The sequence below is a fragment of the Rhipicephalus microplus genome, chromosome X, assembly GCF_043290135.1.
Source record: "Rhipicephalus microplus isolate Deutch F79 chromosome X, USDA_Rmic, whole genome shotgun sequence".
Classification (NCBI taxonomy): domain Eukaryota; kingdom Metazoa; phylum Arthropoda; class Arachnida; order Ixodida; family Ixodidae; genus Rhipicephalus; species Rhipicephalus microplus.
This window is the reverse complement of record NC_134710.1, coordinates 120861070-120880230: the sequence shown is the minus strand read 5'-3', so window position 1 is coordinate 120880230 and position 19161 is coordinate 120861070. Positions and strand designations below refer to the sequence as shown.

Here is a 19161-nt window from a genome sequence, read left to right as displayed (position 1 = left end):
GAACTCGGCATTGTGTCTTTTAGGCCTTGTGCACTTCTCGCCTCATTCCTAATAAATCCTCATTCGGGAGTGGAACTGAGCGTTGACCCTCACGTAGTGATAAGAATGATGACTGGCGCTTAGAGGGATGTCAAGTAAAGCACTGTCGTAAATATTCCTAGCAGGCCAGGTGACGACTTCGGGTGCATCATGACCGCTGACAACGACATCCAGTACCTCAATGAATTCTGTGACTTATCAGCGTTTCCGGGCACCATCTCCGACGGTGAGCTACTACATCGGTACAGATGACGACGTAGCTGTTTCTGACTGCATCAAAGCTGAAATTTTGGCTGCGGTTTCCGGTGCCGCAGAAGTGTAGCTGTGCGGTTATGAATGTGTTAATGCCTTCGCTGCTGCTGCTAACCACCTTTTTGCTGTGCTACAAAGCTTTCATCAATATTCTGTGTCAATCAATGTTGCGGCGGAAGAAGGCTTATTTGAAAAGCTTCAATGATATTGAGAATAACTGGAACTTGATGACGTGCAAAAAAAAAAACAAGACAAGTTTACAGACAATTTTCTTGCGAAATTAAGTGCGGCAACTTGCAGTTCGCACCTTGTTTTTCATTAACAGGGGTGAGACAGCTGAAACTGAATTGGGAGCAGTTTTCGGAGCAACGAAATTTCAATTTTGGAGCAGACAAACCTCGCTTTGGAGCAGTCAGTGGCAATTATTATGTCGTCCTGGGAGCTTAAAAAAGCAAATTTTTAGCAACCTGGGGGCACAAGTGCATATTTTAATTTACATTCACAACACATTATACTGAAACAGACTTTGAACAAAGTTTTTGAGCAGATCATCACCTGGTACGAACTGCAATACCTTTTTACATAACATGCGACCTGTCCAGCTTCTGTAACAAATGTGAAATAATATTTAAAGAAAGTTCTGAGAACTAGGTCCCCTGGAAACATTTGAAAAGAGAAACGCATCCCACTCATAAAAAATTTAAAAAAATGTGATTGCACAAGAATCATAGTTCCATAACAGTGGGCCTTCGCTTATGAAAAGTGACATGCTATCGTCAAGTGTACTGCAAGCCTTTAACCAACAACAAAAGTGCGTTGCACTACTGTTTGCGGCCACCTCATGAGGAACCTCTTTTGAGAGTGCGGCGCGGAAGCCGAGAAAATTCACCTCACCAATCATTTCCTTAAGCGCATGCCTGTGGCACTAAATGATAAGCGGATGATACTAGGTTATAACGCCTCTCGATGCACGCAACCACACGTTATTTGTACTACCCACGTTAACCTGTTTTATTTTCTTTAATATCCATGGCCACCGACTTGCTATTCCCACCCATACCATGCCGCGTTCCCCGCAAATGAACCGCCGATGAACAGAGGCCCGACTTGTAGAGAAAAAAAAGAAATAAGTATGCTAGTCACACTGCAGAACGGCCACCGACTGAAACACCAGTCGAACGTAAAGCTAAGCCTAAAGCTCGTGTAGCGCAGAGCTGGCACGCAGCGATGGCTTATAAAGCACTCATTGAGAGTTTTCAATTATAAAAAGAAGCAGTATTGCAATTCACCGTTTATGAAAACTGCGCCACGTGATCGCTGACACGTCATGAGTCACGAAGAAAGCACCGCGGTGCCCGTTTAAACTGATTTGAACATCACGAATTCTGTGCACCACGGATTCACAAATCATGCAAGCGTAACGAGCGTGTGGCACCCTGCATAGCCTACTTTAGTACCTCGCCAAGTTCGGCAGGCAACCTTGGTCGTGCTTGGGAAAATAAACACTGAAGAGCGCTGCTCGGCAATCAGTAGCTGTTACTTCACCAGGCATGTGATGTCGTCTTTGTCAGAGAGTGGCGCCTTGGCCCTCCCTCTCGTCCACAGTCTTTGGGACAGATCGTGACACTACCGACGAGTTCAGTCAACGAATCGACCCACGCCATCGAGAGGGCACAACAACGCGCCCCCCATCTGACGCCATGCCGCAGTACAGAAGGCTCAAGTCGTTCGAGGGAGACGGGTCCACCTGGCCCATCTATGAAGAGCAAGTTCACACGTTTTTTCGCGCTAACGACACGCGCGAGGAGAAACAACGGGACATTTTCCTGGCAAGTTGCAGAACCCAAGTCTTCAGTCTCCTGCTCAACCTCCTAAAACCAGCTACACGGCATACCAAGACGCTCAGTGAGTTGATGATGATGATATATAGTGTTTTTTGGCGCAAGGGTTATTTGATGGCCAAAGAGCGTCAGTTTGTGGGACAAGGAATGTGGACAATGATTGTGATTAGCGGCTGTATAAGGGCCATAAAATTCCTCGCAGTAAGGCGGGTAAAAACATACAAGTAATAAAATCATGACCATGCCGTGAAAGGTGTGTGTGGTGTGAATAGGTGACAAAAATTGGTGATAATGAAAAACGATGGTGGACATATATGGCATTAGCACAAGTACCTCACTCGTTCATACCCTTGCGTCCAAGGGCCGTGAGGCAAGTGCTTTCCTGTGTAGCCACCGCAGCAAAAACCTCTTTGGAGAGGTTGTGCTACGGAATGCCCGGGTACATGATATGAAAATTATGAATTTCTTTTAAAAACGCTGACTAAAAAGCGGTTCCCTACCAACGAACATTACAGGGTGTAAAGGTATATGTTGTCGGTAGGGTAATGGAAAATGTTGTTTTCTTAGAGTTTCTAAGTGTTTGCACTGGATTAACATGTGAAGGACTGTTAATGCTCCACCACATCTGTCACACAATGGTGGATCGCCACCGGACAAAAGATATGTGTGTGTCGTGTATGTGTGTCCTATCCTGAGTCTCGTTAGCATTACCTCTGTATGACGCGATTTCGATACGGGCAGCCAATGACCAAGGTGTGGCTTAATAATGTGTAGTTTGTTTTGTGTGTGTGTATCCCACTTGCTGTGCCAGTAGTCCCTGAGGTTTCGTTTGAGGGACGGCTTAAGATCAAGGTAAGATTGATATGGGTGTAGGGGCAGTGTTTTTGTGGACGGATGCAGCGAGCTGATCCGCCCTCACGTTGCCTTCGATCTCACGGTGCCCTGGCACCCAGCACACTACAACATGTTGTTTGAGTGTGTAGAGTGTGCACAAAATGGAGTAAAGTGAGACAAGGACTAGGTTTTTTTTGTTTTTTAAGAGTGTGCAAAGCCGTTACCACACTGAGGGAGTCTGTATAAATTACTGCTTTTTGTATTTGTATTTGTAATTGCTTGATGTGTTTAGCCGCCACAAGTATCGCATAAGCTTCCGCTGTGAAGATACTTGTGCCTGGATGTAGAGGGCCAGCATCCGAAAAGAATAGGCCGACAGCAGCGTAGGACACAGAGGAGTTAGACTTGGAGGCATCTGTAAAAAACTCAGGACGTGTGTATTTGTGTTGAAGTTCAAGGAAGTATGTTCGAATATGGGCAATAGGCGCATGTTTTGTAACTTCTAGAAAAGACACATCGCAGTCAATAGTCTGCCACTGCCACGGTGGCGGGTATGCTACAGGAGCCATTAAACTGTGTTCGAGTGACATTCCAGTTTCCTCAGCTAGACCCTTCAGGCGAATTGAAAAGGGCTGCCTCATTGAAGGCCTGTTTTGAAACAGAATGGAGCTCGACAAATCATTAATAGTAGAGTATGAGGGGTGCTTCTTGTTTGCTTTCACATTAAGGAAATAAACAAAGGACATGTAAGTTCTCTGCAAATGAAGCGACCACTCATTTGACTCAACATAAAGGCTTTCTACGGGGCTGGTGCGAAAAGCACCCGTAGAAAGGCGGATGCCCAAATGGTGCATGGGGTCCCGCATCTTCAAAGCACTTTGAGTCGCAGACTGATAAACAACGGCCCCATAATTTAAGCGGGTGCGAATGAGGCTTCTATACAGGTTCATGAGACATTGCCTGTCACTACCCCACGTAGTACGTGACAACACTTTTAAAACATTCATGGCTTTTAAACATTTTGTTTTTAAATACTTGATGTGCCGTACGAAGGTCAACTTGTTGTCCAATATTAATCCTAAGAATTTATGCTCCGCATTAACAGACAAACGTTGACCGTTCAGTTCAATGTCGGGTTCTAAGTGCATGCCTCTCTTTCGGGAGAACAAGACACACATGCTTTTTTGTGGGTTCAGTCCGAATCCGTTTTCCTCTGCCCATTTGGAGACCTTGTTTAAAATTAACTGAACCTGCCGCTCACACATTGCCAGATTGCAAGACCTAAAGCCAAGCTGGACGTCATCGACATATGTACAATAAAACATATTGCGAGGGATGGTCAAGCGCAAGGAATTCATTTTTATGAGAAAGTGAGCAGCTAAGTACACCACCTTGTGGCACGCCCGTTTCCTGGACAAATGTTTGGGAAAGAACTGTGCCCACTCGGACACGGAATGTCCGGTTTGACAGGTAACTTTGGATTATGTGAAATATTCTTCCGGGCACGCCAAGGTGGGACAGGTCTCTTAGAATTCCAAAACGCCATGTTGTATCATAAGCCTTTTCGATATCAGGAACACAGAGAGAAAATATTGTTTATAGACGAAGGCGTCTCTGATCTGTGCCTCAATACGAACAAGGTGGTCTGTGGTAGATCTACTTTCTCGAAACCCGCACTGAAATGGGTCGAGCAAATTGTTTGTTTCAAGAAAATGTACAAGTCGGCAGTTTATCATTTTTTCGAAGACTTTGCACAAGCAGCTTGTAAGTGCAATAGGCCTATAACTCGAAGCTAAAGAAGAGTCCTTGCTCTCTTTCAAAATGGGAATAATACTAGCCTCTTTCCAGGAGGTAGGAATAGTGCCAGAAAACCAGATAGCATTGTACAAACAAAGTAAGGTTTTTCGTGTTTCGACTGGTAGGTTTTTTAACATTTCATACACCACAGGGTCAGAACCTGGGGCAGAAGTACTGCAGGAATTTAGAGACGTTTGGAGCTCAGCTAGACTGAAAGCTTGGTTATATGCCTCGTATCTAGTGCATTTGTGTTCGAGTTTTTGCTTTTCTATTCTTGTTCTGTATTTTTGAAAAGTGTCAGTATACTGGGATGAGCTGCACACCTGTTCGAAGTTGCACCGAGGAGGTCTGCCTGATCTTCCAAGTATAAAGGAGATTTATTAAGCAGAAAGGTTGATGCTTGGAAGGCTTGGAAGGCGATGCACCAACCGCAATTTCCGAGCTCGAGCCGCTGCTGCACACTCGATGCTGCTGCCTCTGCGCCAGAGTACTTCCTCTTCTTTACAATGGCCCCACGGAGAAAAAAGGAGCCATCCTGGCGACTTAGTCCTGGGCAGGCAGCGTTGAACCGTGGTATTGCTTGAGCCTCTGGACATGTACAACCTCGCGGTTGCGACGTCGCAAGTCTGATGGTGGCGTATGAGGCTCAATGAGGTAGTTTACTGGCGAAGTTTGTTCGACAATACGATATGGCCCATCGTACTTTGGCAGAAGTTTGGAAGAGAGCCCAGGTGTGCGATGCGGCACTGACAGCCATACAAGAGAACCCGGAAGAAAAACGGGAGTTGAGGTCTGGGCATCATGAATTGCTTTTTGCCTGTTTTGGTCATCGCAGGTAAAGCGACGAGCTAACTGGCGGCATTCTTCTGCGTGTCTGGCGGCGTCCAAGATCGGTAGGCACTCGGACGCGTCTGGTCGATAGGGCAAAATGGTGTCAATGGTGTGGGATGGGTGACGGCCGTAGAGGAGGTAAAAAGGGGAGAAGCCTGTTGTCACTTGCGTTGCCGTATTATAGGCGTATGTAATGAATGGGAGAACTAAGTCCCAGTTAGAGTGGTCAGGCGTCACATACATAGATAGCATGTCACCGAGAGTACGATTAAAGCGCTCGGTAGCCCCATTGGTTTGTGGGTGGTAAGCGGTACATGTGCGATGTACAGTAGCACACTCAGCGAGCAATTTTTCAATGACCTCGGACAAGAAGGCGCGGCCGCGGTCACTGAGGAGTTCTTGAGGGCCTCCATGACGCAACACAAAATGACGCAGTAGGAAAGTGGCAACCTCCTGTGCTGTAGCCGTTTTAAGAGCAGCGGTCTCAGCATAGCGCGTTAGGTGGTCGATAGCAACTATTATCCACCTGTTGCCAGTCGGAGTCAATGGAAGTGGCCCATAAATATCTATTCCAACCCGTTCGAAGGGTCGGGAAGGGCATGGTAAAGGCTGCAGTTCACCGGCGGAGGCGTGTGGTGGAGATTTTCGGCGCTGACATTCGGCACAAGAGCGGACGAAGTTGCGGACGAAGGTATACATGCCACGCCAGTAGTAGCGATGTCGAAGCCTTTCGTAGGTCTTGAAGACTCCTGCGTGGCCACATTGTGGGTCAGCGTGAAAAGACGAACAAATCTGCGACCTCAGGGTTCGTGGAACGACGAGCAGCCACTTGCGTCCCTCTGGTGCGTAGTTACGTCGATAGAGAAGCGTGTCACGTATCGAGAAGTGTAGAACTTGGCGCCGAAGCGTTCGCGTCTTTGGGAGTTCAGAAGTGTCGGAGAGATGATTGAGGAGAGACGCAGTCCACGGGTCATTGTGTTGTTCGATAGCAATGGTGTCAAAGTCAAGCGATGACAATGTGGAATCGCAAGCGGAGTCAGCTGTGGCATTCTGGGACAGGGCGGAACGGGAAAGGGCGTCGGCGTCAGCATGCTTCCGTCCTGACCGATAAACCACGCGTATGTCGTAATCTTGAATTTTCAACGCCCAGCGAGCGAGGCGGCCAGATGGGTCTTTTAACGTCGAAAGCCAGCACAGCGCGTGGTGGTCGGTCACGACGTCAAAAGAACGACCATATAGATATGGGCGAAACTTTCCAAGGGCCCACACAATGGCCAAGCACTCCTTTTCTGTGACGCTGTAGTTGCTCTCAGCCTTGGTAAGTGTGCGACTAGCGTATGCCACGACGTATTCCTGATGTTCCGGTTTGCGCTGTGCGAGCACAGCACCCAGGCCTACACCACTGGCGTCGGTGTGGATTTCAGTTGGAGCTTCAGGATCGAAATGGCGTAGAATGGGTGGCGTCGTAAGAAGCCGTCACAGGGTGGTGAAAGCCTTGTCGCGGGCAGGGGACCACGATAAGAGGTCTTTACAGCTGCTGAGAAGTTGCGTGAGAGGTGATATAATAGACGCGAAGTTTCGGACGAATCGCCGGAAATACGAACACAAGCCGATGAAACTTCGAAGTTCTTTGATGGTGGCAGGTTTAGGAAACGCCGTAACAGCTCGCAATTTCTCGGGATCCGGGAGGATGCCTTCCTTGGAAACAACGTGGCCCAAAATGTTCAGTTGACGCATGGCAAATCGACATTTTTTGAGGTTTAATTGCAAACCGGCGTTAGTTAAGAAAGTAAGGACGTGCTGAAGGCGACGTAAGTGTGTCAAAGTTAGGGGCGAAGACCACGATATCATCGAGGTAACACAAGCATATCTTCCATTTTAGTCCACGCAGGATGTTGTCCATCATTCGTTCGAACGTTGCAGGTGCATTGCAAAGTCCGAAGGGCATGACGGTGAATTCATATAAGCCGTCTGGCGTGACAAAAGCGGTTTTGGGGCGATCGGCCTCTGCCATAGGCACTTGCCAGTAGCCAGACCGCAAGTCTAACGAGGAAAAGAACTCGGCACCCTGCAAACTGTCCAAAGCATCGTCAATGCGCGGTAGTGGATAGACATCCTTCAGCGTGATCTTGTTCAATCGCCGGAAATCGACACAGAAACGAATAGAACCGTCTTTCTTTTCGACGAGAACCACCGGGGACGCCCATGGGCTCTGTGAAGGTCGAATGACGCCTCTGCGAAGCATGTCGTCTACTTGGTCAGCAATGACGCGGCGTTCTGTAGCGGACACGCGATATGGTCGTTGTCGCAGCGGTGAGTGGGACCAAGTGTCGATGTGGTGTTCTACTGCTAAGGCACGGCCGAGAGATGTTTGCTCAACGTCGAAAAAGTGGCGGTAGCTCTCAAGAGTGGTGAGGAGTTGTGAACGCTGCGAAGATGTCAAATCTGCAGCGATGAATGGTTGAAATATGTTTGCCGACGTTGAGTCAGGCGCTGAGACGACAGCCAGTTCACAGACGGAGGTAGAAGGCACCTCATCGGGGACAGATATAATTCTGGAAGAACTGATTGTCTCGACGTGGCCAAGGCACTCGCGACAAAGTAGGGATAAAGACGACGACTCATGATTATAAATTGGCATTGTGGTTGACCCTTCTACAAGATCGAGAGCAGCAAAAGGCAGGGGGAGAGCTTTTCGGGCGACGAATATTGGAGATGGTGTGAAGAAGACCGTGCCGTCCGATATGGCGCTGCATGAAACTGGCACGAACGCAAAAGAGCATGGAGGGATGTAGGTGTCATCGCTAACAACAAGTTTAGCGGCAAACTGGGTGTCGACGAACGCTTGGTCATCCAGTGAGCAAAATTCGACCTCAGCCCTAGCACAGTCGATTACGGCGTTATGACGCGACAAAAAGTCCCATCCCAAAATAATATTATGGGAGCATGATGAAAGAACCACGAACTCTATCGTATACAGAACGTCCTGAATTGTCACGCGGGCTGTACATACTGCGGTCGGTTGAACAGGTTGAGCACTGGCTGTGCGAAGCGATAATCCGGAGAAAGGCGTCGTAACCTTACGAATTGAGCGACAAAATCCAGCATCTATAACCGAAACAGCTGCACCGGTATCTACAAGAGCAACAGTAGGGATATTTTCGACGAACACATTATTAACATTGGTAGGTGACAAATGAGGACTTGGGCAAACCGAAACTTGCGCAGTTCTTGCCTGAGGAACTGCGTCGTCTAGTTTTCCTCCTCGTTAGGTGCGGGCCGTCGACACATAGGAGAAGGCGAGCGGCGGCGTGGAAAGGGCGAGCGAAGACGTCCCGGCCGAGGGCGGTGGTCGTCCTGGTAGCGGGCTGGCATTGGAGTGGAGGAACCGTATCGCGCGTTGGAGTCAAGCGGGAAGAAAGGCTCACGGCGGTTTTCATTGGTGATATACGTCCGGCGGCGGCAATACCTTGAGACGTGTCCGGGGTACCGACAAGCGTAACATATCGGGCGATTATCGAGGGTGCGCCACGGGTTGGCGGTGTTAGTGCTGGTCCAGTGAACTGGAGCTGGAGGATAGCTCGCGCGAGGCTGGAACGGAGGCGCAGGCGCCTTGCGAGTTGGCATGGCTGCAGCCGCGGCGTAGGTGAGAGGAGCAGCCACAAGATTAGGCTCCCGAGCAGCTGGTAAGGCCTCGGCGACCTCTCCTTGAATGACGTCACGTAGAGACGATGGTAAAGTTGTGGTAGCTTCTGGTGTGAAAGGCACCAAGGAAAGCTGTCGTGCAACTTCTTCGCGAACAAATGCTTTTATTTCGGCTATTAGTGACGCGTGGTCTTGACCACTGATCACACTAGACAGCGATGCCAAATCGTGCGCTGGAGGACGTCTTGTCAGAGCTCGCTGCTTCCGCAATTCATCGTAGCTTTGGCAGAGGCTAATTACGTCGGTAACAGTGGTCGGGCTTTTCGCCAAGAGCATTTGAAAAGCGTCGTCGTCAATCCCTTTGAGGATGTGCTTACATTTTTCAGCTTCCGTCATTTCGGCGTTCACGCGTCTGCACAAATCTACGACGTCCTCTATGTAACTTGTGAAGGTTTCACCCGTTTCTTGTGCGCATGTGCGTAAACGTTGCTCGGCACGAAGTTTTCGGACGGCAGGTCAATCGAAGACTGCTACAATCGACGTTTTAAATTGCGGCCACGTTCAGACGTCTGCCTGGTGGTTTCTAAGCCAAAGGCTGGCTACACCCGCGAGATAGAACAAAACGCGTGTCAACTTGTCCGCGTCCGTCCATCTGTTTAAAGCGCTCACCCGTTCGAAAGTCGAAAGCCACTCTTCAACGTCGTTGTCATCTGTTCCACTGAAGATTGGAGGCTCCCGCTGAGGAACACTGCCTGGACAGGTGGCCAGAAGAGATGGAAGCGTCTGCTGATCGGCGTCCGGCATAGCAGAAGGTAGCCGTCGAGAACAGAGTTCCAGGATGGTAGCGGGAAGGTGTAAGGGACGGTACCTGGCACGGCTCCACCAATTATAAAGGAGATTTATTAAGCAGAAAGGTTGATGCTTGGAAGGCTTGGAAGGCGATGTACCAACCGCAATTTCCGAGCTCGAGCCGCTGCTGCACACTCGATGCTGCTGCCTCTGCGCCGGAGTACTTCCTCTTCTTTACACAAGGTATAACCCTGAGTGTTCACGAGTGGAAGTGTGTGTACTTGTTTTCCTGCTATCCTACCGACCATGTTCCAGACTTTAGCCTCCTGTGTGTATGAATTGATCCCTGACAAAAACTTCTGCCAGCTTTCTCTTCTGGCCTGCCGACGCGTTCTCCTGCCTTGAGACTTTATTTTCTTGAAGGTGTCAAGATTTTCGGCTGTCGGTGAGTTGCGAAGCAGCCTCCAAGCTCTGTTTTGCTGTTTGCGTGCGTTTCGGCATTCAGAGTTCCACCATGGCACACGCCGTTTTCCTGGGTGTCCATTTGTTTGTGGGATGCATTTTGTTAAAGCATCAATCAAAAAAGGTGTGAAGTAGTCGACAGCAACATCAATGCTTAAAGTACATATGTCACTCCAATCTATACGAGCGATGGTATAAAACTGTTCCCAGTCGGCTCTGTTTATGAGCCATTTGGGAACACGGAGTGGACACTCAGTTGCTGTAGTTGTGCTCAAAACTACGGGGAAGTGGTCACTTCCGTACAGATTACTGATGACTTTCCACTGGAGTAGAGGCACAAGAGATGGAGATACTATGCTTAGGTCTATGGAGAAGTAGGTGTTATGTGCGAGATTATAATAGGTTGGTTCTTTTCTATTTAGGAGACATGCGCTCGACGAGAGAAAGAACTGTTCAATCAGTCGACCTCGCGCGTCGCAACGAGTCTCTCCCCGTAGCCTGCTATGAGCATTGAAGTCTCCAAGGAGAACATAAGGCTCCGGAAGTTCATCAATTAAAGAGTGTAAATCACGTTTTTGCAGCTGATAGCTAGGAGCAATGTAAATAGTGCAGATTGTGATCAGTTTATCAAAAAGAACCGCTCAAACAGCCATTGCCTCAAGGGATGTTTGGAGTTGTAAGTGTGTGCATGCAATTCCTTGATTCACTATGATGGCAACACCTCCGGATGATGTCATGGCATCATCACGGTCCTTTCGAAAAATAACGTATTTACGAAGAAAATTTGTGTGTTTTGAATTAAGGTGTGTTTCTGTACACAAAGCACTTTTGGTGAGTGTTCGTGTAAGAGTTCTTGGATGTCGTCAAGGTTTCTGAGAAGGCCCCTGACGTTCCATTGTATAATTTGAGTGTTCATGATGAATGTAAAATAGTGCTGTGTGTACGAAAAGCGAGTAGCTGTTTAGACGGGGAATTTGAGTTCACTTAAGAGGGCCGTCACCAGGCCCTGTTATTTGCTTTTTTGTTTTCTTGGCGCGCTCCAAGGAGCCACGCCGCTCTTTCGGCACCAAGGGTACCGACGTATCCATCGCCTCCTCGAAGGCACTGCATGCCCGCACATGCGGGCTCTTAGTTCGGATTTCGGGCCTCGCCTGGTGAGGGGAGGCCTTGAGACCGGAGGACTCTGGAGTCTCCGGTCTCTGTTTGGGAGTAGGCGGTGTAGCCTGGGCTACAGCCGCCTTGGGGGCAGGTGCCACAACCACCGGCTCGGTATGCGCGGGCCGAAGGAGTGGCGAGGGCTGGTGCGGCGGTGCCCCCTGACGCGCCACATCAGCGTATGTAGGTCCATAGAATAGAGGGACTCTTCGCCGTGCTTCCTTAAATGTAATGTTCTCCTTCACTTTCAACGTAATTATTTTTCTTTTTTCCAGTATGTGCAGGAGCGTGAATATGCGGCATGGTTTCCTTCGCAGTTCACACAGTGTGGCGGTTGTTTGCAGTTCTCAGACACGTGGCCTAGGACTCCACATTGTGCACAAGTCTGGCGACCACGACAGGTTTTAGAGCCATGGCCATACCTCTGGCATTGGAAGCAACGACGAGGGTTTGGTATATACGGCCTGATAGATGTCTTCGTGTACCCTGATTGAATGGAATCTGGTAGTTTACTGGATGCAAACGTGAGTATTGAGTGTTTTGTCGGTATTTCCTTATTATCTCTTCTGATGATAATTCTCTGTACAATATTGACATTTTGGCTCTTCCACCCTTCCAAAAGTTCAGTTTCGATCAGGTCAAGTAAGTCTGCATCAGATACCACTCCGCGAGTGATGTTCATAGATTTGTGTGGTATTACGGTGATCGGTACGTCACCAAACGTTTAAAAGCTGTCTAGCTTTACAAATTGTGCTTTGTCCCGAATTTCGAGAAGAAGGTCTCCGCTAGCCATTTTGGTTACTTTGTATCCAGCCCCGAGAGTTTCAGTAAGACACCTGGCAACTACGAAAGGAGATACGGTCCTGGCTTGCTTTCCGGTATTTTCACAGTGAATGATGTGGAAGTGGGGAAAAGTTTCTATTGGCTGGTTGAAGAAATTTATGTCGTCGGTGCGTACCCGCTTTAGGCCGGTACGATCAGACACTAGAGAGAATGCTCCATGCATGCCGGTCTTACTTTTGTTCAGCAGCGTTGGCCGCCACCCACCACAGAGCCCAACAAGGGGACGCTGCAAGTTTGCAGGTGCTGAAAGATTGCAGACGTCAGCCGTACAACACTGCCATAACCCAATGCGCCTAGACCAAGGTAGGCTATTTGCACAGGGTTAACCCTTGCCGCCAGGAAAATTGGAAGTAAACAGAAGAGAGTAGAAGACAGGACAGATAGATAGTGAGAGATAAAGACGAAGATGTAGGCAGAGAGAGATAGGAAAAGGCGACTGCCGATTTTCCCTGGGTGGGTCAGCCCAGGGGTGCCGTCTACGTGAAGCCGGGGTCAAAGGGGTGTGTTGCCTCTGCCGGGGGTCCTTAAAGGTCCAATCACCCGGCATTGGCTCAACCCCCAGGATCCCCTTTTCCCCGGACACGGCAAAGCCACGCACGGCTAGGCGTGGGAGGGAGTCAAAACTCCCCCGTTAGCTCGGGTCCGTGGTGTCGCTACACACCAAACGCCTACTTGTGCAGGCGCCCCTGCGGGGGACGCTCAGTGAGTTGCTCACTACACTGCACTCGCATTTCAGTCCGGCTTCGTCCACGCTAATGGGGCGTTTCTGTTTCAAAAACCGGAGCCGCCGGGAAGTGGAGAGCTTCTGGCAGTGCATCGCTGCGCTACAAGGTTTAGCGAGTACCTGCACTTTCGAGGCCCAGCTGGACTTGCTGCTACGAGACTGTTTCACCTGCGGCATAAACAACCCCGGCATACAGACGCATCTCCAGTAACTTCCAGACCCCTCGCTGAATGACATGGTGAAAGCAGCGCTGGCGATGGACGCCACGACAAACGACGCCCGCGAGAATGGGCGTGCAGCGTCAACGGAAGCTGCGGTCAACAAGATTGTGCCAAAGGGCGATAGATGTAGTCGCTGTAACGACGCCCATTCCCCCTCACAGTGCCAGTTCGTATATTCGCAGTGCTTCACGTGCCGAAAAACGGGGCACCTTGCACGAGTATGCCGAACGGGGAAGCAGAACAGCGGACAACAGCAGCAGCCTGGATCAAGCTCAGGTTCCACACCAGCCCGCGGTAAAGGTAGGTGTCGCAAGTTGTAGCGGGGAAGTGCGGCAGCAGGCTCGGGTTCCTCCGCGGCCAGGCTCAATGTCGTGACCGAGGACCCCCCTATTTTTAGCATGTGGCACACAGGCCTTGTCCCGCCATCTGTGCTGCCATACGTACTAACCGTCGAAGTTTGCGGGCGCCCCATTTCCACGAAACTAGACACGGGGGCTAGTGTGTCGGTCATGACTGTCAAACTTTTCAAAAGGACCTTCCCTGGAGTAGCCGTCAGCGACATGCTGCGAAGTTACTCGGGCGAGCTTTCCCAGGTCCAAGGCCGTCCCAGGTCAGCGTTTTATTTGGCAGCAGGGAAGCTACCCTTCCTCTGTATTTGACGGTCACCGACGCTGCTCCGCAGGAATTGGATTTGCACACTGTGTATTCGGCTGCCAGAGGGCCAGGAAAGAACCCTACATGGCATACAAGACATTCCAAACCTCCTAACGAAGTTGCAGTCACTGTTCAAGCCAGGGGTGGGCACATTCGCTGGTACGACTGCTGGCGTCCATGTACCCGAGGGAATCCGGCCTCGGTTTTTCAAGCCTCGCCCGCTGCCGTTCGCACTTAAGGACAGGGTCACCCAGGAGCCGCAACCGTTACAGCGAAAAGGCATCCTGGTAAAAATCAAGACTGCCGAGTGGGCCGCTTCCATCGTTCCAGTTCCCAAGCGAGATGGTAGTGTCAGAATCTATGGGAATTTCAAGGTTACGATCAAACCCGTCGCTACCATAGAAAAATACCCCCTGCCTCGGATTGAAGATCTCTGGTCGGCTTTCTCTGGTGTCCAGAAATTCACGAAGCTTGACCTCAAAGATGCGTATCAGCAGTTAGTGCTCCAGAAGGCCTCACGGAAGTATGTCACAATATCGACAACTATGGGGCTTTTCCAGTATACGCGTTTACTATTCGGCGTGGCCTCGGCACCAGCAATTTTTCAGAGAGAGATGGACAACCTCTTCAGGGGCATGAGGCACATCGCAGTGTACTTGGACGATATCCTCCTCACCGGTATTGACGACAAGACCACATGCAGAATCTTCACAATGTTCTGGCCAGACTTCAGGATGCTGGTCTCAAGCGGGAAAAGTGCGTGTTCCTGCTTGCTAGTGTAGAATACCAGGGACACATCATCTCTGAGGCCGGCCTGACTCCGGCCCCCCATAAAGTTGAAGCTATTCTGAAGGCACTGAAGCCCAGAAACAAAAAAGAGCTGCAAAGCTACCTTGGCCTCATCAATTTTTACAGGAGGTTCCTGCCCAACCTGTCTGCGCATCTGCAGCCACTGCAAATTCTGCTTCGAGATGGCCAGAATTCCGTGTGGAGGAAGAAGCAGGACATAACCTGTGAGCACAGTAAACAGCTAATCACCAAGGCACCGGTGCTGGTGCACTTCGATCCAGCAAAGCTTGTTCTTCTTACTGTAGCCGCATCACCATACCGTGTAGGAGCCGTCCTAGTGCACAGAGACGACAAGAATGGCCAAGAACGCCCGGTGTCGTTTGCTTCTCGTCTTCACACAGCAGAGCAGCGTTACAGCCAGCTGGATAAGGAAGGCCTCCCCCTCATGTTTTGCGCTGAGCGTTTTTACAAGCACCTGTGGAGCCAAAAGTTCGAAGCAGTCACAGGCCACAAACCACTGCTGGGGCAACTAGGGCCAGACAAGATGGTCCCCGTGCAGGCATCACCTCGAGTCGTTTGATGGGCCTTGAAGCTGGCCGCCTACAGCAACCAGTTGGAGTACCGTCCGGGAAAAGACGTGGGACCTGCTGATGCCCTGAGCCGGTTGCCGCTGCCAGAGGTGCCTGCTGCTGTTCCAGAGCCAGCTGAATTGCTCATGCTGGAGCATGCGTACCGTGAGGTAATCTCCAGGTCTGCTGTGTTGCAGATGACCAGTTGGTACCCAGTCCTGTCCCAGATGGTGAAGGCAGCATCCCGAGGGGAGGAATTGGTGCAACAGCCCTACAGCCACAAGGCCGCTGAGCTGAGCCTGAGGTAAGGCTGCCTACCTTTGGAGTTCCAGGATGGTGATCCCACAAAGTCTCCGGTCCAGGGTCCTGCAGTTGCTGCACGCAGGGCATTCTGGCGTGAAAAAGACAAAAATGGTGGCCTGGTCCCACGTTTGGTGGCCTGGACTGGACCAGGACATTGCTCACATGGTGCCGAGCTGCCAAGTCTGCCAGGCACATCAACGGGCTTCGTGTCATGTGGAGATCACCCCATGACCATTCTCCCAGCGGCCCTGGTCCCACCTTCAGGTGGATTTTGGGGGCCTCTTAAACGGTCACTACTTCCTGGTGGTGGTTGATGCATTCTAAATGTGGGTGGAGGTTATACCTGTCACCACTCCGTCAGCAGGTGCGACCATTGCAGCACTGAGGCAGATCTTTGCAGCCCAGGGGCTGCCGGACGCCACAGTCTCCGATAATGGGCCCGCTTTCGCCAGCGCCCAGTATTTGGGCTGGCTGACAATAAACGGAATCCACCGAATGATGGTTCCTCCGTATCACCCTGCTTCAAACGGCACAGCAGAGCGGGTGGTGCAGTCGATTAAGGAGAAACTTAAGAAGAGCCAGGTGTGGGATTTCCATACGAAGGTCGTCCGCATACTCTTTCAGTATCGGACCACACCTCATGAAGTCACCGTTGGACATTCTGCACCCAGACCTCCGGTTCATGGCGCTTCTCAAACAGCTGAAACAGAAGCTGGCTGCTGACAAAGGGTGCCATCCTGGGCCATTGCCCGAGCCCGAAATCCCAGTATTCGCCAGGAATTTCCGTTCTGGCCCCCCTTGGTCTGCTGGACAAGTGGTCTCGCCTGCAAGCTCCTCCTCCCTGCTCGTACGAATGCAGGATGGAACCACATGGCACCGACATGCTGACCATGTGAGGGCTAATCGTGGGACCGGGCTAGCATCTGCGGCAGCACCAGCTACAGCCAGTGAGAACCCGTTTCGCAATGAACAGGCGTCTCCAGTCGTGCGCCACTTGGGCCACCGGCAAGTTCAGTGCCATACCTGCCAACCATGGCAGAATCTCAGGAAGAACCTAGAGCGGCTCAGGCAGCACCTAATGCTACCGCACCTAGTCCCTCGACACCTGTACCCAGGCGGAGTAACCGAGGACGAAGAGCACCAGACCGCTTTTCGCCTTCCTAAAGCAACGCTGAACCGGCTGGGACTTGTAATTGTTTTTCGTGTGCAATAAATGGGAGTGAGGGGTGTAACGAGCGTGTGGCGCCCTGCCTAGCCATTTTCATTACCTCGCCAAGTTCGGCAGGCAACCTTGGCCGTGCTTAGAAAAATAAACACCGAAGAGCGCTGCTCGGCAGTCAGTAGCTGTTACTCCACCACGCGTGTGGTGGACCACCGCGGTGGGACCAAGACGAAATGGGTGCGACTTTCGTAGATTCTTCTTGGAGAACAAACAAGAGCCAGCGAAAAGCAAGTTCAGAGTGGGGACTATGGTGGGGAGGCCAAGCCCTTATAGAAGGAGGAAGGAAAGGTAAGGAGATGGCATGCCCAGCTGGCGCAGGGCGTAAAAAATGTGGCGGAAATTACGTCACACACGGCCATATTCACTGGGTACAATGGCGGCGTTTTGTTATTGTTGATGTAGTGCGGTGCGGCACCGTTCAGGCGGTCCAGCGGCGGTGTGCGCGTTTTCATGGGCCTCGCACCTAACCGTGGCGTACTGCAGTTGTTCGACAGCAACCATTCTTTGTGCCGCATTGTTAGCTACGCAATGTTCCTCCGGTGGTGGTTGTAACCAGGTGTCTGAACTAGAAACCACGGAACGAGCGCGCATATACGTACTTTGAATTTGCAGCTTCCGTCAAATTTATGCTGAAAAGCCATCATAGAAGATAACGACTGTGCTCAAGAATTCGTTCAATGAATGCCTTGCAGGTTAGTGACAGTTATGCGGTGTTGCTTTTTATGACAACGGACGATGCATTTGCGGTCCACAGGCCCTTATCAAGACTGTAATCTAATCTTGCTTTTCATGTTCCTGTACAGTTACCACATGCTTCTGCGCATTAAAGTTCCAGTTGTGCTTCGCTTAAGATGCTCCCTCTTTGCAATATTGTCTCGCTCTCTGCAATATTGTCTGTATTGTAGCAAAACTCGTTAAAATGTCTACACGCACCTGCACAAGGTAACTAGGGGCACCTCACTAGATGCGCGTGCTTGTGCATTCAGAAGCTGACAAAGCCGTTCGAACGATGTTGACCAAGTGATGTTGACCTTTTCTTACGCGTTCCTTCGGCTAACTTTCCCACATTTCGACCAAACGCAATCTTGGTCGCCATTCTCCGTAGCTACTAGTGCGCGTGAATCACACTGGAGACGTGTTCCCACGCACTTTCAGGTGGTCTTCGCTGCTTTTGTCCAAATGAAATCATGGCCTTTGGGATATCCTCAGGAACTGTTGCCGTCGGACAAAAGAGGGGCGAAAAACAAAGAGGCCGGCGCAAACTCAACGGGCTGCCACGCACACAAGCTCCACCGACGCCGACTTTACTGGCATATTTACGAACCTCCGGGTTGATTGCAGAGAAGACATTTTTTCTTATTTTTTTTTATCGTTGTGTCTCGTCTACAGCCAGACCGAAAATTTCATAAAGCCTAAAGAGAAGCGCAAAGGAGGGGGAAAAAGTGATCTGAAACAAGCTGTACAAATTTCGGTACCTGGTTCGTCGCACGGCATATCATTTTTACTTTCACAAAGAACACATCAAACAAAAAAAGCTTAACGTGCAACTTGCCGTGTTTATCGTAAACGCTGGCAGTGCAAGAATTTCAACAGCCATACGCAGATACTTCGTCAACCGTATCGCGGCAAGACAGCGTGTTGAAATCCATTCCGTTGGTTTCGGATAGCACCGGCGCACACGGCGCGCAGGCCACGTGCTTTTTGAGACAAAGAGGGAGTCGTGCTTTCTGCTTCGTATTCATATGTAAACAAGATAGGAGAATTTGCCCAGTCAATATGGCCGACTTTCGGCTTCATCGCGGCTTCACAACGAGTGACGTCAGGGCCTCTCCTTACCTTTCCTTCATCCGTGCCCCTATACTTCGTAAAAGTTCGCCATCTGCTCTCTCTCTCGCCGCCTCCTCTCCGCCGCATTGCTTTTTTTCTTTCACTTGCGACAGTGGCGCACCCTTTAATGCGCCACGAGCTTGCAGTTGCCTTTCGAGCCGGTGGCACGCCGCCGCTGCTGCATAAGTTACAGCCGCTCCTATACAGTCATAGCCGTGTGCCGTGCGCTTCGCATACGGCTTTATGTAATGATTCTTCTGCATTGATTTTTTCAGCAAGACTGCGTGCACTCACCATCAATATTATGGCAGAAGAGCTGCTGCAAGCCATGCACAAGTTGTAGCGAATTGCATGTCATTTGAAC

The 19161-nt window shown here is 50.3% G+C and overlaps 1 protein-coding gene across 1 annotated transcript; it reads left to right on the top strand.

The window, feature by feature from the left end:
- Window positions 1-14784: 14784 nt before the first annotated feature.
- Window positions 14785-16961, top strand: LOC142775095 (uncharacterized). Its single transcript, XM_075876419.1, has 5 exons — window positions 14785-15423; window positions 15469-15749; window positions 15831-16012; window positions 16113-16330; window positions 16449-16961. The coding sequence occupies exons 1-5, from the start codon at window positions 14785-14787 to the stop codon at window positions 16959-16961; spliced, it is 1833 nt and encodes a 610-aa protein (XP_075732534.1).
- The last annotated feature ends 2200 nt before the right edge of the window (window positions 16962-19161 follow it).

Excerpts from the sequence above, each read along its gene's own strand:
- LOC142775095 (XM_075876419.1), top strand. The coding sequence starts at position 14,785 with ATGCAGAATCTTCACAATGTTCTGGCCAGACTTCAGGATGCTGGTCTC. Across the intron at positions 15,424-15,468 it reads AACTAGGGCCAGACAAGATG|CTGGCCGCCTACAGCAACCA; the intron begins GTCCCCGTGCAG and ends TGGGCCTTGAAG. Across the intron at positions 16,331-16,448 it reads AGAAACTTAAGAAGAGCCAG|CTGAAACAGAAGCTGGCTGC; the intron begins GTGTGGGATTTC and ends CTTCTCAAACAG.